Source organism: Drosophila guanche, unplaced genomic scaffold (assembly GCF_900245975.1).
Source record: "Drosophila guanche unplaced genomic scaffold, DGUA_6, whole genome shotgun sequence".
In the NCBI taxonomy this organism is placed as follows: domain Eukaryota; kingdom Metazoa; phylum Arthropoda; class Insecta; order Diptera; family Drosophilidae; genus Drosophila; species Drosophila guanche.
The window spans coordinates 585,601-609,466 of NW_022995750.1; the positions used below are offsets into that span (position 1 = coordinate 585,601).

At 40.8% G+C, this 23,866-nt stretch overlaps 5 protein-coding genes across 27 annotated transcripts in view; 1 reads left to right on the forward strand and 4 right to left on the reverse strand.

Moving 5' to 3' along the window:
- Positions 1-2,519: 2,519 nt before the first annotated feature.
- Positions 2,520-4,692, reverse strand: LOC117586341 (4-coumarate--CoA ligase-like 7). Its single transcript, XM_034276343.1, has 4 exons — positions 4,323-4,692; positions 3,873-4,267; positions 3,697-3,813; positions 2,520-3,615 (listed from the first exon to the last, which is right to left on the reverse strand). The coding sequence occupies exons 1-4, from the start codon at positions 4,461-4,463 to the stop codon at positions 2,649-2,651; spliced, it is 1,620 nt and encodes a 539-aa protein (XP_034132234.1). The 5' UTR covers positions 4,464-4,692; the 3' UTR covers positions 2,520-2,648.
- Positions 4,693-4,815: 123 nt separating this feature from the next.
- On the reverse strand, positions 4,816-6,605 carry LOC117586340 (luciferin 4-monooxygenase-like). The gene is made up of 3 exons (XM_034276342.1): positions 6,448-6,605; positions 5,876-6,393; positions 4,816-5,815 (listed from the first exon to the last, which is right to left on the reverse strand). Exons 1-3 carry the CDS (start codon positions 6,589-6,591, stop codon positions 4,858-4,860), a joined length of 1,620 nt encoding a protein of 539 aa, XP_034132233.1. The 5' UTR covers positions 6,592-6,605; the 3' UTR covers positions 4,816-4,857.
- Positions 6,606-7,358: 753 nt separating this feature from the next.
- On the reverse strand, positions 7,359-9,184 carry LOC117586454 (probable 4-coumarate--CoA ligase 3). The gene is made up of 2 exons (XM_034276497.1): positions 8,496-9,184; positions 7,359-8,433 (listed from the first exon to the last, which is right to left on the reverse strand). The coding sequence occupies exons 1-2, from the start codon at positions 9,167-9,169 to the stop codon at positions 7,473-7,475; spliced, it is 1,635 nt and encodes a 544-aa protein (XP_034132388.1). The 5' UTR covers positions 9,170-9,184; the 3' UTR covers positions 7,359-7,472.
- Positions 9,185-10,666: 1,482 nt separating this feature from the next.
- On the forward strand, positions 10,667-12,466 carry LOC117585972 (luciferin 4-monooxygenase-like). The gene is made up of 3 exons (XM_034275781.1): positions 10,667-10,832; positions 10,887-11,404; positions 11,472-12,466. The coding sequence occupies exons 1-3, from the start codon at positions 10,689-10,691 to the stop codon at positions 12,427-12,429; spliced, it is 1,620 nt and encodes a 539-aa protein (XP_034131672.1). The 5' UTR covers positions 10,667-10,688; the 3' UTR covers positions 12,430-12,466.
- A 538-nt stretch (positions 12,467-13,004) lies between these two features.
- The window catches only part of LOC117585948 (glutamate-gated chloride channel), a 40,120-nt gene continuing 29,258 nt past the window's right edge, over positions 13,005-23,866 (reverse strand). For 4 of the 23 annotated variants that reach the window (XM_034275722.1, XM_034275724.1, XM_034275727.1 and 1 more), the window contains exons 6-13: positions 23,522-23,758; positions 23,312-23,446; positions 19,811-19,963; positions 19,421-19,600; positions 18,061-18,166; positions 17,035-17,193; positions 15,965-16,081; positions 13,005-15,731 (exon numbers count right to left, since the gene is read on the reverse strand). In XM_034275722.1, coding sequence (XP_034131613.1) covers positions 15,722-15,731; positions 15,965-16,081; positions 17,035-17,193; positions 18,061-18,166; positions 19,421-19,600; positions 19,811-19,963; positions 23,312-23,446; positions 23,522-23,758 — 1,097 coding nt within the window. In that variant the 3' untranslated portion in view covers positions 13,005-15,721. Of the gene's footprint in view, positions 16,082-17,034; positions 17,194-18,059; positions 18,167-19,420; positions 19,601-19,810; positions 19,964-23,311; positions 23,447-23,521; positions 23,759-23,866 lie in introns of all 23 variants that reach the window. The other 19 variants (XM_034275729.1, XM_034275731.1, XM_034275730.1 and 16 more) reach the window with 10 other exon arrangements.

The following is a 23,866-nucleotide window of genomic DNA, read 5'->3' on the forward strand; positions in this document are numbered from 1 at the left end:
ACCACACCACACAGATTATAATTAGTGGCCGTTTACTGACAAATGATAATTGGTATTTGCATGACAATTAGAAACGCAGTCGCAGATCGGATGAGGCGCCAGGCGGCTTTGAGTAGCTGCCAGAACGCGTCTAATGCCAATTGGCGCAGCCTGGGCTGGGCACTTCCTGGATGCCAGTTCAAAGCAGGTTTCTGGGCAGCTGGAGGGAGCTCTCTCTCTCTCTTTAGAGCCCAGAGACATGATCATGATCATTTGCCAGATGCACAAGAAAATGTATTTATTTATACAAAAATATCGAATTTCATTGAACTTGACATTGAAAATACTTTCAGACATGAAACAGCAGCAGCAGAGGGAGCCAATGATCTCCCTGCACCCAACTGTCAATCAACCCCAGATCGTACGGACCAAGGAGGAGGGGACCGCGATCATTATCACTGATCCCTGAGACCAAATTAATACTTTTACCCCATTCTAGGGCCGCTTAATTGTTGCACATTTATTTCGAGCATGTTGCACCCATCGATCCATGACTCAGACATGTCACTCATGGTGCCTGGTGCCTGGTGCCTGGTGCATGGGGCATTTTGTGGGGGCAAAAAGTATCCAATTGCAATGCTGACAATGTCACGTACAGCGGCTGCTCTTGGCCGCCTGTCAATCAACATAATAATGTTATTTGGGATAAAAGGAAAAAGGGTTTGGTTCCATTAGGAAAGCACTTCCCTCTGCGAGGGCCCGAACATGCGTTCCATCCGCTGTTTGTCTGTTTAGGTACATCTTTAAATCTGCCAAAATGTTATCTTTCAAGGGCCGATTATGGGATATAACAAACGTGAGGCACTTTTTATTCATTTTTATCTCTGGAATAGTTCATTTTCGTCACTAGTTGATGATTTAAGTGGAGAGCGAACAGAAAAACACATAAATGAAGTTACTCTCAAACTGTGCTGACAAACATTCGGTAGCAGCAGCAAAAGCCCAACTCATAATTTTCCCTTACAATTCATTAAATTCGCTCAAATACATCATGTCTAAAGCTTTCCGCTCCAAATTTCTCTCATATTTCCCCAAAGCTTCCGCTCACGGGCTAAGCCGGCGCCCGCCGGCAGGTCATTTGGTTTATTTACTCATTTAACGGCTGGACAAACAAAAAGTGTTTTCCAATCAATGGCTCTCAAAGTGTTTTTGAGGAAGTCTCAATGGCTCTCAAAGTGTTTGTGATACAAATCAATTGCTGGAAATCAGTTGTTGTGTCCAATGACTCTTCAAGTGTTTGAGAGAAACCTCAATGGCGCTCAAAGAGTGTTTGGGAAATCTCTATTTCTGTCAAAGGTTTTAAATCAGTGGCTGTGAAAGTGTTTGGTCCAGTATGATGCAAATCTTTAAAATTGCATAAAACTGTATATAAGCTCAATATCTTAAAACTCGGCGCGAATAAATCAATGAGTTAAAACCAAAATAAAAGACTTTAAAACTTGTTTCGAAAAAAAATCTGATGGAAGATATGGAAGACAAGATGCAAAATAAATTGAATAATACACATAAATGGTGAGGGACAGTGAGGACTGATAGAAAAAAGTAAGTATTATTATTATGTATTAAAATGAAATGAAATATGTTTTGTATTTCGGTTAATTATTTGTTTATTTATTTTTGGTGATTTATTATGGATTTATTGGATAAAGTCAAAACAGTGGAGAATACTTTCGTGCTACACAATAATATTTTAAGTTTCTAGATATTGTTTCTTCTGTCTCAGGTACAACATTTAATAAATTCATGAAATCTGCTTCGATTATTTTAAGAAATGTCTTAATTTGATGTTAGTATGACAAGAATATACAAAAAATATATTTAACGTCAACTCTGTAAGCATATTGTTGGCTATACAATTTAGAAATATAAAATTACGAAAAGTGCATAAATGAGTACATCCTTTTTTTGTTTTTTTCGCTTTTTCGCATTTGTATTTTCCTGGGGTTGCCTATTTGTTAAGGATAGAGTGATTGATATCTGTATGTACATATAAGTATATAATTTACCAGATCATATGCATATATTAGATAGACTCCATAGTCCGATCAAAAACAGCTCCACATTTGATGAATTCCTCTTTCATTTCTTTCATATGTCATTTTCATTTCTTATCGCACTTTCACTTCTTAGATAATGCCTATTTGGTTTAATTGCAAAAGGTGATAAGAACAATTGTCTCATTAAAACTCTTAAAAATCAATAATCCCTTAAGAATAAACCCCATAAAAAACCCCCGTTTTGAGCATGGACGTTCATTACTTTTTGTTACTCAATACATTTATAATCTTAATTGGCATTCCTTTATATATTTTTCTTACAACATTTTCCCTCTTATCTTGACCTCTAACATGTGTGCTGTTCCCTTGAATTACTTTGCACCCTTCGTTCAATCATTCAATCGGACCGCAACAATCGCACCTGGCTGCCTCTAATCATCAACAGATAAGCCGCCAACGAACCCACAAAAAAGTGATATCAAAAATGTTTCTTTCCTTTTATTTTTGTTTGGAATTTATTTGGTTGTATCTTTGCCCGCGCATGGAGTTGAATACTGACTGTGTGAGTCATACTGTAAGTCTATAGTAAGCTGTAAAACTATTTGAATGGATTCAGTGGCCATTGCCGTAGTCGGACCACTTTTTTCCGAGAGCCTGGTCGCGAGCCTGCTGCCGCAGGACCTTTCCACTGCCCGTCTTTGGCAGCTCCGTGAGGAAAAAGACGCCACAATGAAGCTGCTTGTGGGTGACGACCAGCCGCTTGGCGACATACTCCACAATGTCCATTTCGCTCAAGCGACTGCCAGGGATCTTTACGACAGCAGCGGCCGCTGGATCGCCATCCACATCGTTCCAAAGGCCAAAGACACAGGCTTCGATCACGTCTGGCAGTTCGGCAATCACTTGCTCCAGCTCGTGGGGGCAGTACTGGGCCCCATGGAAGCGCAGCATTTCGTTCTTACGCTCCACAATATGCAGGTAGTTCTCATCGTCAAAATAGCCCATGTCCCCGGTATGGAACCAGCCCTGATAGTCCTGCATGCGCTTTGTTTCGTTGGGGTTGCCATAGTAGCCATTCCATTGCTTTCCATTGTGCAGGAGGATCTCACCCGTTTCGCCATGGCCCAAACTGCGGCCAGCATCGTCCAGTATTTTCACCCTCACTCCTGGCACAATTCTGCCCACAGATGAGGGCTTTGCCACGCCCATATTGGCCGAAACGCCCCCAGTTTCTGTGAGGGCATAGCCATAAGATATCTGTCCATTCAGAAGATATTCCTGCATCTTTAGGACATTCGCCACATAGCAATTGCCGCCGCCAATGCTGATGAAACGAATGGTCGCGAGTCGCTGTTTGCTCAGCGTTGGGGCTTTGACAAGGGATGCCACCTGCTGTGGCACCAACGTGAGGAGCGTGACCTTGTACTTTTCCACCAACTGCAGGAGATATTCGGGAGTGTAGGCACGATCCGTGATGATGCGCGTGGAGCCATGGCAGGCGCTGAAGAGCATCTGAAACATGCCAGCGGACCAGTCGATTGTGCTGAAGGACAACAGAACATCCTGGCCCGTGACGAAGCTACAGAAAAGAGAGAGAGAGAGAGAGAGAGAGAGAGAGATTAGGGAGGGATTTAATCCAGAACATAGCAATAGATCTTACCCAAAATCAAATAGACAAGCTGCATTGGTTATGGTCACGGCCTTGGGTAGTCCGGTCGTGCCCGAAGTGCACAGAATGGCAACCGTTTGATCACCACCCAAGGGCAGAGGTTCGGGACTGCAGTAAGCAAACAGTTTTGTATCTATGAAACAAAAAATGGGAAAAGGCTCACTTACACATAATAGAGCTCTGCCTTCGTGGGCTCCAGCAGATCCTCCACTCTAGGAATGCCCAAACGATGCTCTTTGAGGGTGTAAACATGACTCTTGAACATCCTAGAAATGATGCTGATGCGAGGATAGACGAGACCGTCACAAAAGATGATCCTAGGTCGCGTTATGGAGAACAAGTGCTTGAGGGTGTCCTCGTCGTGCCACGGACTCACGGCATGGAAGGGTGTGCCGTTCAGAAGACAGCCCAGCACCACTGGCATTAGATATGTGGTATTTGTGCCTGCCACACCCACCACATCATCCTGCTTGAGGCCCAGGGCTTTCAGTTGTTGAGCAATCCGAATGGCAAAGGTGATGGCCTCTCCATTGGTCAAGGCTGTGCCGTCTGTATCGGAGATCTGCAGAGGAAATATTAATGGGCGGAGTTCTAGCGAAAGAGCGGCCAGCATTCACCTGACACAAATTCGATGGATGATTTCGCATAAATGCAAACAATATTTTACCAATCGAACAATCTGCATCGAAAAAGCTTTGCGGCCTCGGTCCACTCCATATTTTGGTATATTTATCGAAGTGTGTGCTCGAGCGCTCCATAATAAAGGGTCCGTCAGTCCGCTGATAAGCGCTCTGCTCTCTCCGAAATGTCGGATGGGATGTCTACGGCGGGGTCCAAACGCTTCGCACGTTCTACAGCAACTGGCAAGAGGTTTCCCTGCAGGTGCGTGTGCTCTGCTGCTGTCCAGCGCCTTACATATCATATCTTATCACGCTTTATCGCGCCATAACCGTTTTCGATTACGATTTGCGGTTTTGCGATTTCCGAGCGGTTTGCTACGTCACTTAGTTGAGAGAGAGAGAGAGAGAGAGAGTGAGAGAGTTGCCAATGCTCAGACTGAGGTGAAAATGTGTACATACAGAGAGGGAGAGGAGATTAAACCATTGACCATTGGGGTACATGATTTCCAAAGTTTATTCTGGTATTTTCTGTTCAATTTCGATCCTTAACTTCCAAAAAATACGCCTTGGTGGCCATTCGATTCGTTTTGCCATTGGGACTGCGCATCAGGTCCTGCATGATAATGGCCCCTCCATTTAATCGCTTGTACTTGGCATCCGTGTGATCTCTCACATAATCCACAATGTCCTGAGCTTTCAGATCACTTCCCTGCCTCTTGACGACAGCGGCGGCTGCCTCATCTCCATTGATTTGATCCCAGACGCCAAAGACACAGACCTCGGCGACGTCTGGCATCTCAGATATGATCGTTTCGATGTCATTCGGATAGTACATGATGTTCTGGTACTTGAGCATGTCCTTTTTCCGTTCCACAATGTACAGGAATCCATCATCGTCCATGTAGCCAATGTCTCCAGTGTGGAACCACATTTGAGAGTCCCGAATCTTGTGGCTTTCCTCGGGATTTCCATAGTATCCCGCCCAATGCTGGCCGTTGCTAATGCACACCTCACCCACCTCATCAGGACCTTGGGATTCTCCCTCTTCACAGATTATCTTTGCCTTCACTCCACTAACCAGGCGACCCACCGAGTTTGGCTTCTCGTCAAAATGGTGGTTCATGGTAGCCATGGCCCCCAATTCCGTGAATCCGTAGGCAAAATGCAGACAGTCGCTGCTCAGACGGTTTCTAATGAGATGCTGCGTCTCCACGGAAGCGCGACCTCCTCCAAATAGGTAAGACCTGATGCTCGAGAAGTCTGCGGACTCGAATTCCTCAGAATTGGCCATCATGGCCATGTGGGAGGGTGCCTGGATGAGCCATGTGATTTTGTATTCCTCAATCAAGCGCATCATGTTGACAGGATGGAAGACATTATCTGCAATAATCCTGGTAGTGCTGAAGACTCCCGATGTGATGGTTGTCAAGAGTCCAGTGATCCAGTCTAAGGTGCTGTGGGTATACTGAATATCCGAGGTGGTCAGGGAGCTGAAAATAATAAGGTAAACGATTAGATACAGATACTTCTCGGTATCAAGATCTACCTACTAGCACTCGGCTAGAATCTGTCGACTGTTGGTGATGGTCACTGCCTTGGGGATGCCCGTGGTGCCCGAGGAACAGAGTATTGCCAGAGTCTGATCGATGCCCTGCTCCAGTCGCACGGGCAGAAAGTTATCCTCGATGGAGGATGAGAGTATCTGCAGGATGGGAGTCGATCCTCCCTCTGGATGGTTCCGCATCGTAACGATCTCCACCTTCTCCAGGTCCTGAGTGGCTTCTCTCACTTTCTCGTACTCATCCCCGTCGCAGAATATGATCCGTGGCCGTGTGATGGAGAAAAGCTTCTCGATGGTACCCCGATCGTAGGCGATGTTCAGGGAGTGGAAGGCGATGCCATTGAAGAAGCAGCCATAAGCGACGGCAGGGATATGGGTGGTGTTCCTGGCTATAATCCCCACTATATCCGACTGGAGTAGACCCTTCGATCGCATATACGAGGCTACACGCATCGCATTCGAGTGGAGCTCTTCGCGGGTGAGAATTGTCTCCTCAGTGGTGGATATCTGGAAGGCACAAATGTATCTCTCCCTTGATGTTAGATGGATATCGAAACTCACTTGAGCAATCAGCTTCGGATGCCTGCGCATTTCATGGAAAATAATCTCCCCAATGGATAGGTTCGGCGCAAAGTACTCTGTGATCTCTGATCCACTCCAGATCTTAAGGTCTCCATCGTAGGAATTTGCGGGTACATAAGGCATTGCCTCCAATGATTTTTTCTCGACTAATGGCAATTGGCGACTGCAGTTGCGTTTTTATAGAGATTCGCACTCGCATTGTATCTTGTTTGTAGATAAGTTTATCGCCACTTAAACTTACAATGGCACTTACATTTACTTTTACACTCACGTGTACACTTCTATTAAATTTTGATTAGAGCACACACACACACACACACACACACACACACACACACCATATTGAGATTACAATGACTGGTGGCACTTTTTTCACGAGCAGATCTAGATGTGTGGGGCAGGGTCAGGGGGTGGCCATTGGCTATTGCATGTTGCATCATCATCATCATCATCATAATCATCATCGGGTGTGTCTTTTGTTTGCGTTTTCATCGCGTGCCAATTGGTAAATGAACTTCAATCATCGATTCGAAAATTATAGGCCAGATGAAAATGCAAATAACATAGAAAATACACAAAAGTGGTTGGATCTTTTACAAACAATTACAGTTTCAACAGATATTTCTGCTGTAAACAGAAGCTCTCTTCTCGAAGCTACTGGTTCCTGTGTATCTAAATGGTATTTGGACTTTTATGGGACATCGCAAAGGATTCAATATTTGTTTGAATTTACTTAAATAATTGTTTGATCCCCACAGTATTGCCTTTTGGATGAAAAGATATTTTTCCATTGGCATTTTGGTGCAACTGTGAAGTTCGCTATTTGTATCTTTATTCGAGTGAAAGCTAGATATTACCATGGAATAGTTTAGATAGTATCTACGTGAGGACGAGTGTGTCTTGTGAGAGTGCAAAGTGCTAGCACGCTGTTTACATTTTGTATCTGTATCTGTTGAAAAGTGGAACTCTATCTGCGTAACTGTGGTATGAATCTGCGGGGACGTCTAAGTGGAGGCGAACCGCTTTATGTAGTCCGCTTTGACCGCCTGACGATTGACCTTTCCATTGGCACTCTTGGCCAGCTGCTGCACGATTTGCACCCCACCATGGAGGTGCTTGAAGGGCACGGAGATGTGCTCCCGCACAAAAATCTCCACCTCAAAGGCTTGGACTTGGCTGCTGGGACGAAGGACCACAGAGGCAGCTGCCGCGTCGCCCTCCTGTTCGCGCCACAGGCCAAACACACAGACCTCGGAGACATCGGGCATTTGGGCGATCACTTCCTCGATCTCATGCGGATAGTACATCATTCCCAGATACTTTAGCATGTCCTTTTTGCGCTCCACAATGTGCAGATAGTTATCTTCATCAAAGTAGCCAATGTCGCCCGTGTGGAACCATCCTGCGGAGTCCTGCATCTCCGCCGTGGCCTTGGGATTGCCAAAATATCCACTCCACGGCTGTCCATTGTGCAACAGGATCTCTCCCACGCCTGACACCGACAGATTTTGCCCTGCGGCATCGACAATCCTCACGCGGATGTTGGCCAACAAACGACCCACCGATTCGGGCTTCGATTGCGTGTCGTAGTTGTAGGAAACGAGGGCGCCCAACTCCGTTAGGCCATAGGCATTTCTCAGGATACCCTGGCCATGCAGGAAGGATTGCATTTTCCTGAGAGTCGCCACAAGACAGTGGCCGCCAGCGAAAAGCAAGTGCTGCAGGCTTCTCAGCTTCTGGGCCTTGGTTTGTGGGCAATTGGCCAACATGGCGACATGAGAATTGGCCATAATGGTCCACGACATTTCATTCTGTTCACAGATCTCCAAAAAGTGCGCGGGGCTAAACATTTCACTGGATATCAAACGGACTGTGCCATAAACCCCAGCCGTGACGAGAGAAATCAGTCCCGTCAGCCAGTCCAGGGTACTAGGAGCATACTGCACATCATTGGGCGACAGGTAGCTGTACGAAAAATAGTCTTTAAACCGAGTTCTCTGAGAGTATTATTCACTTGTGGGGTGTACCTGTGGCACTCGAATAGTTTGCGACTGTTGGAAATGGTCACCGCTTTAGGGGTTCCTGTCGTGCCCGAAGAACAAAGGATGGCCATGGTGCGATTGATGCCGCCAGGAAACTCTGAAGGCTCATAGTTGCCATTTAAAGCGGTTCTAAGTATCTCTGGGACGCTCGAGACATGGGGAACCTTTCCATTAACTATGAGAACTGTGGCACCCAATGTTCCAGCTATATCCTTGATCTTCTCATAGTCCTGACTGTCGCAGCACAGGATGCGGGGCTTGGTGATGTTGTACAGATCCCTGATGGTCTTCTCCTCGAGATTCGGATTCACGGCATGAAAGGGTGTGCCATTGAAGAGGCAGCCATAGGCCACAGCTGCCACATGTGTCGTATTCCTTGCCATCAGACCCACAATATCCGTTTCCTTTATGCATTTTTGTTCCCTCAAATACGCACCCATTTTGGAGGCATTCTCCAGCATCTGCCAGCGCGTGAGCCGCGTATTATCCGTGTGTGAGATCTGGAATATCCTTTGGGGCTCTCGCTGCAGCTGCCGAAAGATGATCTGTCCAATGGTCAAGCCTTCATTGTAGAATCCATGCTGCCGTGCTCCGCTCCATATGTGTTCCTTGTCATCGTACTTCGTGGTGGGATTACTGCTGCCTTTTGGATTCAACATTTTGATGCAACTGGCGGCTGGTCTCTGGTGGCGGCTCCTATTTAAAGGTCACGCAAAAGATTGCAAAATTGGAAATGGAATCGAAATTAGTCGGCAATTTAGCAGCAGTTAAAGTGTCCGGATATATTTCGACGACAAAACGCTTTCGCTTGACACGAGATGTACCTTTTTCTCTGTCAGCAGCATCCAACGATCAGACGATTATTCATTCAAAGTTGTGTAATGGTTCAGTTTAGGCGTTTATTGAATTAAAAGTGCCGTTTTAGGAGGGTTCAAAAGGTATAATTAGGTGTGTTTATGGGTCACATTATGTTTGAGTAAATTTTCCGGGTTATTTTGGGAAATATTTTTGTGGAGTATTTCAGTCAGTTTACGTTATAATGTATCTATACTTCTCAGTCATTTTTAGTTCATTGCCACTATGACTTGATGACTGAACGTCAGCGCCATCTACTGTTTTATTTTGGAACTCTTCGCCACCTAGCGCCTTTCTGTAGTAGCACCTGGCGCCACTATAAGGCGGCAATAAATGGAATCTTAAATTCACAAATTCGACGCACTGCCACGCAACATATTCGGAGCAGCATCCTCTCATTCACGAAATTCGCAACATCTTAATGTTGCACAGCATGTTGCTTGCATTGGCACAGCATTGCTTTCTGTGCCAAAAATGAATAACTTCCGAACGAAACAATATTTTTATAACCGGTAATCGAAGAGTAAATATTGTATATTGTATTTGTGCATGTACCACACAGAAGGAAGCGTTTCCGATCCCATTCGACCCCCCATTCAGAAGTCTGGATGCAAAAACTTGGTTGCCCCATCTCCTAGGGTCTCTGACTGCTAGGCGCTCATAAAGACGGACAGGCGGACAGACAGACATGGCTTTATCGACTCGGCTTTTGATACTGATCAAGAATATGCATGTGGATTTAATCCCTCCCCACAAATACAATATACCCTATTTACACTTCGAGTAACGGGTATAAAAAAATCAAAAGCTTTATATGCTTCCAAGAGTTCTGACCTTTCCAATTTCATCATTCGAAACATCGTAATTTTATAGATAACACTCAGAGCGTGTCAGATTGGCAGAGATTGGACCGTCATTCTCCCACAGATACAAGGTACAAGAAAGATATCTAGAAACCAGGTCTAGATGATGTATGAAATGACACAGCAGAAAATGTGACTATCTGACATGTAATGAAGTGTTATTCTTATGATAAGCAAATGCAAATGAGCCCCTGACTTGTTTTTACGTGTATTACCTCGGATTTATCTTCAAATTTTTCATACCCAGAGTATTTGGGTGTGATGTTCACTTTGCAAACAGAAATGGTGAAAGAAGAGAAGAAGCCTTGTCTTTGGACCGTCGTCATATCTTCCATTCCACAAAGCTGCAATCTTTATGGGATTATCTTTTGTTTTTGCTATTATTTTGGTATATAAGAACGAGGGCACTCGGAAATTAGGAACAGTTTGAAAAGATTGAAAGTCAAGAAAAGTGCACGAAATGCCTTACGTACCAGCAACTTCGTACGATAAAGATCTAAAGATTTGGAGTGGCGATGAAATCAAAGAGTACTTTGCGCCGAACCTATCCATTGGGGAGATTATTTTCCATGAAATGCGCAGGCATCCGAAGCTGATTGCTCAAGTGAGTTTCGATATCCATCTAACATCAAGGGAGAGATACATTTGTGCCTTCCAGATATCCACCACTGAGGAGACAATTCTCACCCGCGAAGAGCTCCACTCGAATGCGATGCGTGTAGCCTCGTATATGCGATCGAAGGGTCTACTCCAGTCGGATATAGTGGGGATTATAGCCAGGAACACCACCCATATCGCTGCCGTTGCTTATGGCTGCTTCTTCAATGGCATCGCCTTCCACTCCCTGAACATCGCCTACGATCGGGGTACCATCGAGAAGCTTTTCTCCATCACACGGCCACGGATCATATTCTGCGACGGGGATGAGTACGAGAAAGTGAGAGAAGCCACTCAGGACCTGGAGAATGTGGAGATCGTTACGATGCGGAACCATCCAGAGGGAGGATCGACTCCCATCCTGCAGATACTCTCATCCTCCATCGAGGATAACTTTCTGCCCGTGCGACTGGAGCAGGGCATCGATCAGACTCTGGCAATACTCTGTTCCTCGGGCACCACAGGCACCCCCAAGGCGGTGACTCTAACAAACAGTCGAAAGATACTCGCCGGCTGCCAGTAAGTATCATTTAGATGCAATCTCTCAGATATCTATCTATCTATCAATCCCGTCGTTCATCTGCAGTTCCCTAACTACCTCGGATGTTCAGTATACCCACAGCGGCCTCGACTGGATTTCTGGTGTCTTGACAACCATTACATCGGGAGTCTACAGCACTACAAGAATTATCACAGACAATGTTTACGATCCTGTGTACGTGTTGCGGCTCATAGAGGACCGCAAGATCACATGGACACTGCAGGCGCCCTCCCATATGGCCATGATGGTAAATTGTCCGGAGTTCGAGTCCACAGACTTCTCGAGCATCAGGTATTTCTTATTTGGAGGAGGTCGCGCTTCAGTTGAGACGCAGAAGCTCATTAGAAGTCGACTGAGCAGCGATGGTCTCATTTTCATGTATGGATTGACGGAATTAGGGGCCATGGCCACCATGAACGTTCATTTTGATGATAAGCCCAACTCTGTGGGTAGGCTGCTCAGTGGCTTGAAGGCTAAGATAGTCTCTGAAGAGGGAGAATCTCTGGGTCCCGATGAGCTTGGAGAGGTGTGCATCCGCAATGGCCAGCATTGGGCGGGATACTTTGGAAATCAGCAGGAGACTCGAAAGATTCGTGACCCTCAGATGTGGTTCCACACTGGGGACCTCGGTTACATGGATTATGATGGCTTCCTGTATATTGTGGAACGGAAAAAGGACATGCTAAAGTACCAGAGCATCATGTACTACCCGAACGATATCGAAACGATCATCTCTAAGATGCCAGAAGTTGCTGAGGTTTGTGTTTTTGGTGTCTGGGACGAAGTTAATGGAGATGAGGCAGTCGCTGCTGTCGTCAAGAGGCAGGGAAAAGAACTGAAAGCCCAGGACATTGTGGATTATGTGAGAGATCATACGGAAGCCAAGTACAAGCAGTTGAATGGCGGTGCAATCATCATGGAGGAACTGAAGCGCAGTCCCAATGGCAAAACGAATCGAATGGCTACCAAAGAGTACTTTTTGAATATCAAAGGAAGGCAATAGATGGGGAAATTGTATGTTTTTAACTTTTTACTCAAAAGAAAACTCATTGTTGCATTTTTCTTTCATATTTCTTTTGGTTTCTTTTTTATTTATAAACATTTCACAAACATCTTTTATTCTTTTGGGGGGTCTTACACAATTTTTTGGCTTTTCTTTTCGGTTTTATTTTGCATTTTTTATTTTCTTTTGCGTTTCTTTTCGGGTCGACAACAATTATTTTCAACTATTTTTGGTTGTTTTTTGTATAATTATTCTACTGATTTCATTCGACAGGCCTTTGTTTTGGTTTGATTCGCTTTTCTCTTTTGGTTTACTGTTTAACTTTTCTCCCCCTGACTTTTCCTACGATTTGGTTGTAACTAGTTACCTGGATTTTCCTTGGTTATGCGCTAGAGCAAAATTCATGTTTTCCGATCTTAAGACTACATTTGTGTGTATGAGTTTTCTTGGTGTAGTTTTTCTTATACAATTTGTTGCTTTAATTTTGGCTGTGAGTGTGTACTGTGCGCTTTCGTCCACTTATAGCTCTATAAAGTAAGGTGATTTTTTTCTTCTGCTTCTGATTGGTGTTTTTGTTTGTTTGTTGTTATTTACATTGCTTCTTTAGATACAATATCTTTTTTTCTGTCTTTTGATTGTAGAGAACTTCGGCCGAGAAATTCTTTGCTGGAAGATATGTGTCATGATCTTTATCTAAAGTTTTTCGCTTGGGTTCTTGTGCAGAGATTAGATTCGTTTTCGATTTTAGTGTGGCAAAGATTGAACATTTCTGTGTACAGGAACAGGAGTGTTGGGTAGTGTCGATTGGTGTGTGAATGAGTTGCCTTCAGTTGTAGTTTTTCTTGTTTCTTTTAGTATTGTTAATGCCATTTTCCTTAAGATCTAAATCCATACGTTAATCTTATCATCTAAACATTTCTTCTGTCTGTGAATTCCCATTTTTGTTACTCCACCTAATGCTCAAAACTTCCAAGTCTAAAGTTGTCTCATGTGTCTATCGTATTTACAATCTGTGCTATCGATTGGACTGCCATGCTGCTGAACAATTTGCCTATAGAAATAAATGATAATTGACAAAATCCGAAGAATCGACTAAACTGAAAGCAGCACACAACCAAAGTACCCTTAATACGCCCCTCAATTAATGGAACCCCCGCTATAAATAAATGCCTAATTGTTCTTCTTGCTTATTTAGATCGATATATTATCGATAACATTGTGTGTTTTTTGTCGTGTTCTTCTTCTAGTATTTTCTGCTATTCTTCTCCTTCTGCCTATTTCTTGCTTCAACATTTATATGCTCACATTTTAAAACCCTGTATGTTCAATAGCTTTTTCATTTACATTACCAACTATCGCTGTAGTTATCGTTTATTGATCTTCTTCGCTAGCTTGCTATAGCTTTTCATTTACATTACAAATATCGCCATAGTGTAATCGTTATCGCTATAGTCATCTTTCATAATTTTATCGTTAATCGTTAATCGTTAATAGCGCTTCGTGTTCGATATTCTTTCGACTAATGTTTTTTGGCACAACTTTTACAACATGAATGTTTATCTATCAATATGTTATTGATTTACCGAAAAAGATCGCCGATCGATATTTATCGATCTATCAGTTTATTTCGAATTTTCTTTTACATTTAAGTTTTGTGTATGCCTATGATTTTGAATGACAACAATTATTATGCATGGGTGCCCTTTTCTGTGTAGTGTTTTTTATTTTAAATATTAGCATAAGTTTTGAATTTTTCATTGATTTTTGATTTTTATTTTTGGTTTTCCTTAGTAATTTTCTAATTTCTCTTCTTACCTTTTATTTATCGAAATTATATTAAAAGCAAAAGTTCAAAGTGATCGAAAAGCATTTCCAAAGAACTTAGGAATAAAGTAAAAGACAAAACAAGCTTAAGAAATAACAAATATTCATAAAAACTACAAAAATTACAAAAAAATTCGGTTTTAGTTGAAATATTTTATGTGTCTTACTGGTTTTTTTGTTTTGGTTGTTGTTATTGTTGCTATGTAGAATTCAGTTAGTACTTTTGTTAGTATTTTTTGGCTAAAAGTTAAAGCTGTTAGTGCATCAAAAGGGGCGAGGGGGGATGTCTTGGAAGTGGTTTATTCGTATGAAAAAAGGCACTTAAAAAACCAAAAAAATTTGGTTTAATTTTTTGGATTATTGGTAAAGAACTCTCTATATGGTGGTGGCTCTATATGTCGGTTATCGAACCGATTCGATATTCGATTACGTATTTGTATTGTCTGTTTAATTGGTTTTAGTTGTTATAGATTTTTATTATTAACTCTACTTAAGGAAAACGGGGAAGTAAACTATAGCTAAAAGGAGCCGCTGGGACCCAGAATACAGAAGGAAAAATGTAATAAAAGGCTAGTGTTTAAATCAAATAAGAATTCAGGACAACGAGTACTCCCATAATAATTTACATAGTATTAAATATTGTAAAACTACTTTAACAAATGCTCAAAACTCGAAAGCAGGCTTCAAAGTATAGTTCTAGGAGTTCTAGGAAAAAGGATGCAAAAATACCCACCACATAAACCATTTTCTCTTAGTTTGGCCTTAAAATAAAAATACTTCTTGATTATACTTTTTTCATTGTGTGCTTTGCAGATGATTTTCTTCGTACGATTGTTTTATTCGATCTCTTCTTTTCGATGAATGAACATATAATTTTATTGGATTTTTTTACCTAGAGTTGTTCGTTTAGCTTCCGCTTCGGGTTTATCGACTAAACTTAGTAAATATCTACACAATGCTCTTTACACAATTCGAATTTGTTTTTAAACTAGAGATTTGTTTTGGTTGTTTCGCTTAAAACTTATTCGTATTCATTCGTATGTACAAAAGATGGTCGATGGTTCGACCTCTGATCCTAGGATTTACGATTTAGGGCTAAACTTATCAAATTTTGTTTTTAAGTACAAATCAATTGTCATTTTTTAATTTGTTTTTTTAAATTTATTTTGAACTAGTCTAACTCAAACAATTGTTGTGTAGGTGTGTGTGTGTGTTTGTGTGTTGTTTTTTCTATAATTATTAATAACATTAACTACTATGCAGTCACACTTTTGGATCATCAATTGAGCTTAAGAATTAATTTTTAATAATCATCATTCCAACGTCATTCGAATTATCATTTTAATCTTTAATGGAAGTGCCTTGAAGCCTTGCCTATAACTCTGTTCTGTTTCTGTACTGAGGGGGAATGCGCCCCTCGTTCTCTCTCTCTCTCTTGTTTTGGATTCTACATAGCCGTTCGCGGTCCTTAGAAGGTCCTTTTTATTTGAGGTTCAACAAATCATTTGGAAAACACAAAACGCAACACAAAAAGAGCATGAAAATTAATCCAAATGGGAACCAAAAGTTTTTGGAAAGAATGGAAAAAGAATTGAAAGAATAGGTTAGTACAATCCTTTCCCATGTGTGTTCGGTTACATTTGCTGTTCATTTTTTTAAGTTTATAGGTTTTTTTTAAGTATTAAATTTAAGTATTGGCAACGGCATTTACTCATCCTCCTCCTCCCTGAAGAGATATGTGCTCCAGTAGACCAAGTTGAACAGGGCAAAGACCAGCGGGAAGGTGATCCGTGATATTACATCGATTCTCTTCGATCTAGAACATTGTCTTTGGATAAATATTCAACAAGTACGAAGAAAATATATATTAATTGATCATCTAAAGATTGGCTTTTTGATTTGATTTGTGATTACTTTTTTTTCGGTTTTCGGTATTTTTTTTCTTAGTTTTTTTGTTTCCAAATATTTCAGTTTCAAATTTTCATTTCTCATTTCAAAATTTGTGTCTTTTGGCAAAATAATTTGTTTGTTTTAAAAATGTTTGTGAGGCGGCGAGGTGGGGCGCGTGTGACGTGCTGGAAAATTATAAGTGCAAGGGGTGTGGTGAGGGGTGGTATCTACAGAGGGGTTGGGAGGGGTTGTGGGTCAGGATGGAAAGGGGGGTTGTATCTACAACACAACATTCGATTGATTGATTTTCAAAACAAACAAATCACACACAAGAAATTATTTCAAAAGGCACAAAAGCAATAAAATTTTCACTTTTTAGTAATACAAAATAATACCATTTTTTAGTTTAAATTTAAAAAAATTATTTTTATGTCAAATTTCAAACTTTTGTTATTTTTTGTATTCGTAAAATACTTTTTTTCTTTTTACAAACATTTTTTTTTTACTTCACTTGTTTTTTTTTTCTTCTTTTAATTTTGGCAACATAAATGATCAGCGAGCAAAAAACTGAAGTTGTTTTTAACAAACGGCAAGCAAGCGGCAGATATTTCGGGTGTTTTTTCACAGGAGAGTCGGAATCAATGAGAGAGACTGTTTGAGAGATTGTTTTTGTTTGATGTGATAGCAAAAAAGTCAACAAGAGTTAGTGAAAAGAGAATATAATAGAGAATAGTAGTAGTACACATGTTCACAACATCAAAAAGTAAATCCATCAACTACTATATGCACAACACACAGATAGAACTAAAGTATATTTCAAGAGATCTACTAGGCACCCCGCCACTACCCCATTGCTTAGGGGCAGGGGGCGGTGCCATGTATCTCAGTTACCTTGTGGGGAATTTCGATAGCCAAGTCTTGCAGCAATTGGGTCGCTTGGGTGCCTGCATATGCACCTCGCACTGGAGACGCTTCTCGAGGGCCAGAGGATCGCCGGGATGGCGCACCAGCGGTTTCTGTTGGCCGACACCGCGTTGAAATTGCGATGCCGTTTGACATGAAACAAATGAGGGGTACGATGGTGGTTCGATGAGTTGGTTGGTTGGTTGGTTGGTTCGAGCAGGTTGGCAGGTGTTTCAGTGGGTGGTGGTGGTGGTGGTTTAGGGAGGCAGGGCATGTGCGTAAATTTCATTTAATTTTCATTTTCATTGCGATATTTCCAATTCAATTCCCGGTCGAGTGGTGGTTTTGCGATGATACGGTGGATGGGTTTTGCATTTATTTTGTTTGGTTGTTGTTGTATATTTGTGTTGTAGTACACGTTTGAAAAAAGTTTTTGGTTGTTGTTGTTTTTTGTGGTGGTAATAAAGAAAGAGGCAAGTATAAAAGAAAATAGTTGTTTTAATAGTTTTATCATAACAATTTGTTTTGAGTTTTAAGCCAATTCGACGTTTTGATGTTTGTTGTTTCGAAAGGAAAAACAAATGATGGCAGAGAGAAATATAAGTCCCGTAGTAGGGGGCTTCCTTTATAGACGCCTATGCGTGGGTATTCCAAATATTAAAAAACGGACATGGATGGATGCTTTTCTACCCAAAATAACAGACAAAACGGTGTCAATAGTTCTTGTTTATATTTTCTGCTATTTTTATCTTTTCCCAGTAATTTTATATGGTTTTTCTATATTTGCTTTTCTATATTTTTTGCATTTGGTTTACACTTTCCTTTTTTCCTAGTATCTATCTATTATCTTCCGATCCTTTAAAGTTGTTATGGTATTTTTCTATATTTTCTAGCCTCATCCCTTATTTTTCTGTATTTCTTAGAATGTTCTACTAGTTTCTGGTAGTTTTATTAGGCCCTCGCCTTATATAAATAGGATTTTTTAGAGAGATAGTATATCAAGAGTTAAGTACCATTGCGAAGGTTGCATTGCTATCTGTATCAAGCAGATCTGAAGCGGCGTCCAGGGAGGCCTGCTCCAGATCTCGGCGCTTCTTTTTCATATTCTCCTTATGCATGTCTGCGGCCCGATCCGTATATACCATATCGTAGGATATATAATGTTGCATGTTGTGAAGGACAGATGTTTACAAGAATTTATATGTTCCACAAAAGAGTGTCGGGTGTTTTCGATGGTGTTTTTTAATGCAGTTTTATATGAATTTTAATACACACACACACACACACACAAAGTACAGTTAGACAGCGAGTGTTTTAAGGCGAGACAGAGACAGACAGAAAGAGAAAGACATGGAGAGATAGTCACACAATACAGAAAGAATAACACGTTTAAAGATTCGTAACAAGTTTCCATCAAAGAAAAAAGATTTATCAAAATAATTATTTGAATTTCATATTTTACCACACACATTATTTTTATAGTTTATACAAAAAGTATTTGGGTTTTATTTATATTTACAAGCATTTATTGTTTTTGTTTTTGTGATACAACATTGAAGAACCGAACAGAAAGCAAAATTCATCGTGTTGTTTTTTTTCCAAACGCGTTTATTTCGTGGGTTTTTTGAACATGTTGCGTGTGGATGGATGGATCATAGGGTTATAGTTATAGGGTATTTTGTATAAGGATTGATGTGTCGGTGGGTGGGTTTATAGATGTATGGTTTTTGGGCGCGGAATGAAAGTAAGAGAGTAAAACAGAAAGCTTGGATTAGTATAGATTCACACGTAGAACATCAGTTTGTTGTGGTTAGATATCAAACAGATGAAAATTAAGTGAAACGAAAAATAGTACACATATCGAAAGATCTACGACTAAACATTTTGGTTTAGATATTTTAAGATTATATATAGACATTGACATATATGTGGGGCGGAGGGGCGTCGTTCGGCTCCTGCCCTAAGTATGTAGGAGAAGGCAGTGTATTAGTGTGTTAGGCGGTCCACTGTTTTTGTGAGTGTGTGAGGCGTTTATAGTCAGTTCAGGCGCCCAGAGATGTGTTGTTTGCTTCAAGTACAGAATCGAAAACACACACAGAGTTCTGTGTTTTCTTCAAGTCAATCGATATACAGAGAGGTTGTTGGTTGTGTGACTGGTAACTGGTTCTTGTATGTACACTTAACGGCAGACATATACATATACACATTATGCGTATATGTTATATAGGTAGTAGTATTGGTATTTGGTATTACATATTTCACTCGAGTTACAATAAAAAGCAACAGTCAAAAATAGTAGTAAAAAAAAGGAAAAAACACCATCGATTAATTAACATTTATAAGGTTGTTAAGAAGCATATCAAATCTCAATTACTAGCTTTATTCGAACCTGAACGGGATGCATAGTTCACTAAGGCAAACTCAAGCAATGCCCCGAACACGAAGGTCAAACAGACGCCGGTCCATACGTCAATCGCCTTCGTATAGGATACTGGTGGCAGTGATGCATTAATGCCCGATGTTTGTGTTGCCATGGTCAAAAGAGTGGTGACACCTGCCAGAAAGAGAAATTCAATTAATCGCAACGATGCACGAAACAATTTAATAAATTCGAGACAAGATAATATTTTGTAGATCAAAGAGAGAGAGTGATCGAACATGTTGGTTGCTCGATAATTCCCAATGCAGTTGGCAGGATTTAAATCGATTCGTTTCGACTGTAGAGTATCCTGGTAATCTTTTTTCGAGTTTTTCTTTTACTCACCCAATGACACACGCGCTGGCACTGCGCCTTGATCCAGCCAAAATGATACCCATGATACAATGACCAACATACAGCATGGTATATAAATTTGTATTAAGTAATATGAGAATTCTCGCTTGAATAGTAGATCGACTTTGAGGCAACTGTATTCACCTATGAGTATACAAGGTATATAAAACTGTGTCAAACTCAAAATCTAATTGGGAAGGATGTCTTTTAAAAAGTGGTATTCTTTTGCTTCGTTTTCGTTTTCGTATTCGTATTTTTGGTTTCACATATAGTACACACACAGACAGATAGATAGTTTAGTTAGTGGATATCCAATATATTTTACAATAATTAAAGATTTTGACAGAGAGAGAGAGAGAGAGAAGAAACATAAAAATTGTGTATTGCTTTCTAACAAATTTTGCCAAGAGAAAGAAAACCAACAAAAAAACTCACACACTTATTATAGAAGAATTTTGCGTTTGTTTTTTTGTCTGTACAGAAAATGGTTGGTGGGAGCGGGGAAAAAGAAAATGCAGTGGCAGAGTGGGGAAAACGGGAGCAGTGGTGGTGGTGGTGGTGGTGTGGTAATGTATTTACAGAAAAAACCGAGAAGCTGGTGGGGAGACACACAGAGAGTGGAAAATTATAAAATCAAAAGAAAAAAATTGCATCATAGGCAAAAAGTAGATCCAACAGCAATTTCAATTTTCTGACTGTTTTTTTTCCTTTTTTTTTTGCACAACAAAAATCTTAACGGAAATGAAGTTTTTGACGTTCGATGTTCGAATTTCCATTCTCCCTACACTTCCTGGCACGCCCATCGAGTACGGTAGCACGCCCCATTGGGCACCGCCCCAGCCCCTTTGTTGTATGCTTCATTTCCGTTAATTTGTTGGCAAATGCGTTCCATACTCTTCAAGACAAAGGTGTTTTATTATTTGAAAACATTCTCATATTTTTCCCTTGATACTTTTGGGAAACTTTGTTCATTGTGAATCGTAGTTTTAGTTGATTGTAATTTCTCTCTGTTTATTTTTTGTGTGTGTGTTCCCTTTTCAGATATGTTTGTAAGCGTTTGTTTGTTTGCTGGGCTGCGTGTGTGGTTCTGGGTTTCTGGATTTTCGAGGTTATCTAGAACAAATATATTTCGTTGCACATCCTGGCACATCTGGCACAATTCGCACTGTGGCTTTTGGCTTTGCTTTGGTTCTGTTTCGGTCTGGGCTTCTCATCAATCAAACGAAGCAGCCTCGCTCGCTCTGATTACAGCAGAAGCGCATTCGAATCGTACCTTAACACGAGCTCTCACACATTTCTTACTCCGCAAAAAAACGCTCATAGAAGATATAGAATTAATAAACTTTATGTGAGCAAGTAACTGTCAATGCGACAGAGAAAGAGAAAGACAGCGAGAGAGAATACTAAAATTGCAAAGAACACTACTGGCAACATCTATGTTAATAAATGTACGAGTATATCTTATATATTATATATCTTAAAGAATACTACGTATGTCATTGTTTTTTTTTTGGCTTAAAATAAGGGAGAAAATAGGATACATTCAGGCTTGCTCATGCCAACACGAACTTTGAGAATAGAAAATCATAAATATCTTATTTTTAGTATGAAGAAAGCTTAGACACTTTCTTGGATATTTAGAATGATGGGGATGATTTGGTTTTCATTGGACAAGAGCCCTGCATGAACACACAGACCAATATACCAAGGCTAGTATTACAAGAGACAAATTTTTAAAATATAAACAATTAAACATAAAATATACTATTTGTCTATTAAATGTGAGCTGACGCCTCTTTAATTAGAATAGTTCTTCTTCCTTTTTTTCATGTTACTTTAGAGAATTGCAAACGAAATGTTTTCTTTTTATACCCGGTACTCGAAGAGTAAATAGGGTATATTGTATTTGCGTGGAGCAAATGTAACACACAAAAGGAAGCGTTTCCGACCCCACATTCAATAGCAGAGTCGATATAGCCATGTCTGTCTGTCCGTCCGTCTGTCCGTCCTTGTGAGCGCCTAGTACTGAGAGACCATAAGAGATAGGGCAACCAAGTTTTGTATCCCGACTTCTGTGTGCTCACACTGTTACAAGTGTATTTCGATATTCCCCCTGTGTCCACAATTCTGAAGATAAGTGAAAACTATTCCGTAGGGAATGACCATATTTATCAGATCACCGAATTGAGATCAGATTGGATTATTATTATAGCCAGAATGAAGAAGTCAATTTGCAGTGGCTAAACCCAGCCCGCCCAGCAGCTTTTTTATGTTTTGCGCATTCTCTAAAAAGCTAAAAGAGCTGTTGCCGTAAGAAGTGATGTAGATGTAGAATACATATGTAGAAAACATGTAAAATGTCAATGTAAAACTCGAACAAAAAATAAAAAACATTAAGGTACAGATTAACTAACAGAGTACCGGGTATAAAAGTTGTGACACGTAAGAAGCGTCTCAAGAGTCCTTTCTCATTGTAAGACTGATTTATGCAAGGCTCTGTATTAACTACCTCACGGATCTCTTCACGGATGGGTTATGATGCGAATAAAGGACAGCCCACTAACTGGGTATGAACTTCTAAAATAAACTTCCTCTAAATGCTACTCTAACGTTTGAGGCGTTTCAGGTGCTGAGTTTTTCCTTAAATAAATATTGAAAATACTTTGGTAAACAAACTCAAATGAATCCTCTACTCGTTGCATTGGAACTCTATTGCACACACACACAGTTCTTTTTACCTCAGAACTTGTACAAAAAAAGAATCTCTTTGCATTCGTTGTTTGCAATGCGTTCGTAGTACCTGCACATCATCGTCAGGATCATCATCATCATCGGGAACCATCTTTGATGTCTCTTTGTGCAAAGTTTAAACAACGTTGCAGACAATTTCCTCGATTAATTTAGTTTCCTTACGGCTTTTGTCGTACATTTTGCTTCTTACATTTCATCAGTTTACTCTCCTGCCCTTCTGTGCTTCCTGAATAGTTAAAAACATTTATAGCGGGGGCAGGAGGAAAAGCGCGCGCAAGTGCTCATAAAAAGTAGCAAGGTAAAAATTGCTTCGAGTACTCGTATCTGTGTTCCTGAAAGTGTATCTAAATGCGGGTGTGGAACGACTACTACCACTATGGAGAATGGATGTTTGTGTGTGCGTGTGTGAGTCGTAAAAAATTGCTGCTTACGGGGATCGATTCGATTCGGGATTGTCGAAAGCAGAGAGCAGAGCAGCAGCAAAACGATATGGAAATGTGTGCTATGAAGTGGTTATGAGGCTGTTTACACATTTTGAAACATTTACTGAAAAGGTTAAAAGGCATGCAACAAAAAGACAAGCTATGGAAAAGATAGATACGAGTAGATAGACGAGTAGTAGAGAAGTATTCGAGTAGAAGTAGAAGTAGAAGTAGAAGTAGAAGTAGAAGTAGAGTCGAAGAAAACGTTTTGAAGGCGGTAGAAGGAAGGAGAGAGGACAGTGGAGGAACAGAGACGTACCCGTGTTGGTTTTACTGTTACAGTAATCAGTCAGAAACTTCTCCAAAGTGAAGCGAGGTAGGTGTAAATTCTTAACGACCTGCACCGGGTCACCCTCCTTCCAAAGGAACACCAAATCATTTGTGGTCCAGCCATCTGTTTGGGTTGGGTTATGAATGTGGTTAGAGGTGTTAGTTGGCCCGTTAGATACTGTATCGTTTCAACACTTACAACTGGCCATTCTCAATGAACATATCTGTCTATCCAATGGATATAGTTTGAGATTCATTGGACAAGCCAATGTCAGCGAGATACGTATACTGTACAGAACTGAACCGTTGGGAAATATGCGTATATACACATTGGGCATGATTATGTTGTGAAAGTGTCCCTCCTTCTCGTTTGAGAAGAAAAGATCCGGCATCCAGACTCGGTTCGCCTCCGTCAGTGTGAGGTATTTGAGCCGACCTTTGAAAGATCGGATACAAAAATACAAAAATAATATTAAAGAAAAATGATTTACACTTTAAAGAAAAAGTTTCATTTACGTTTTCTGTTATTTTATGAAATTTTTAG

What these genes read in the sequence shown, in the direction of transcription:
- LOC117586454 (XM_034276497.1), bottom strand. Translation starts at nt 9,169, where the DNA reads ATGTTGAATCCAAAAGGCAGCAGTAATCCCACCACGAAGTACGATGAC. An exon ending in AAACTATTCGAGTGCCACAG is followed by an intron (nt 8,434 to 8,495) that starts GTACACCCCACA and finishes TTTTTCGTACAG; the next exon opens with CTACCTGTCGCCCAATGATG.
- LOC117586340 (XM_034276342.1), bottom strand. Translation starts at nt 6,591, where the DNA reads ATGCCTTATGTACCCGCAAATTCCTACGATGGAGACCTTAAGATCTGG. An exon ending in ATCCGAAGCTGATTGCTCAA is followed by an intron (nt 6,394 to 6,447) that starts GTGAGTTTCGAT and finishes TGTGCCTTCCAG; the next exon opens with ATATCCACCACTGAGGAGAC. An exon ending in CAGATTCTAGCCGAGTGCTA is followed by an intron (nt 5,816 to 5,875) that starts GTAGGTAGATCT and finishes TATTATTTTCAG; the next exon opens with CTCCCTGACCACCTCGGATA.
- LOC117586341 (XM_034276343.1), bottom strand. Translation starts at nt 4,463, where the DNA reads ATGGAGCGCTCGAGCACACACTTCGATAAATATACCAAAATATGGAGT. An exon ending in ATCCATCGAATTTGTGTCAG is followed by an intron (nt 4,268 to 4,322) that starts GTGAATGCTGGC and finishes TTTCCTCTGCAG; the next exon opens with ATCTCCGATACAGACGGCAC. An exon ending in GCTTGTCTATTTGATTTTGG is followed by an intron (nt 3,616 to 3,696) that starts GTAAGATCTATT and finishes TCTTTTCTGTAG; the next exon opens with CTTCGTCACGGGCCAGGATG.
- LOC117585972 (XM_034275781.1), top strand. Translation starts at nt 10,689, where the DNA reads ATGCCTTACGTACCAGCAACTTCGTACGATAAAGATCTAAAGATTTGG. An exon ending in ATCCGAAGCTGATTGCTCAA is followed by an intron (nt 10,833 to 10,886) that starts GTGAGTTTCGAT and finishes TGTGCCTTCCAG; the next exon opens with ATATCCACCACTGAGGAGAC. An exon ending in AAGATACTCGCCGGCTGCCA is followed by an intron (nt 11,405 to 11,471) that starts GTAAGTATCATT and finishes GTTCATCTGCAG; the next exon opens with TTCCCTAACTACCTCGGATG.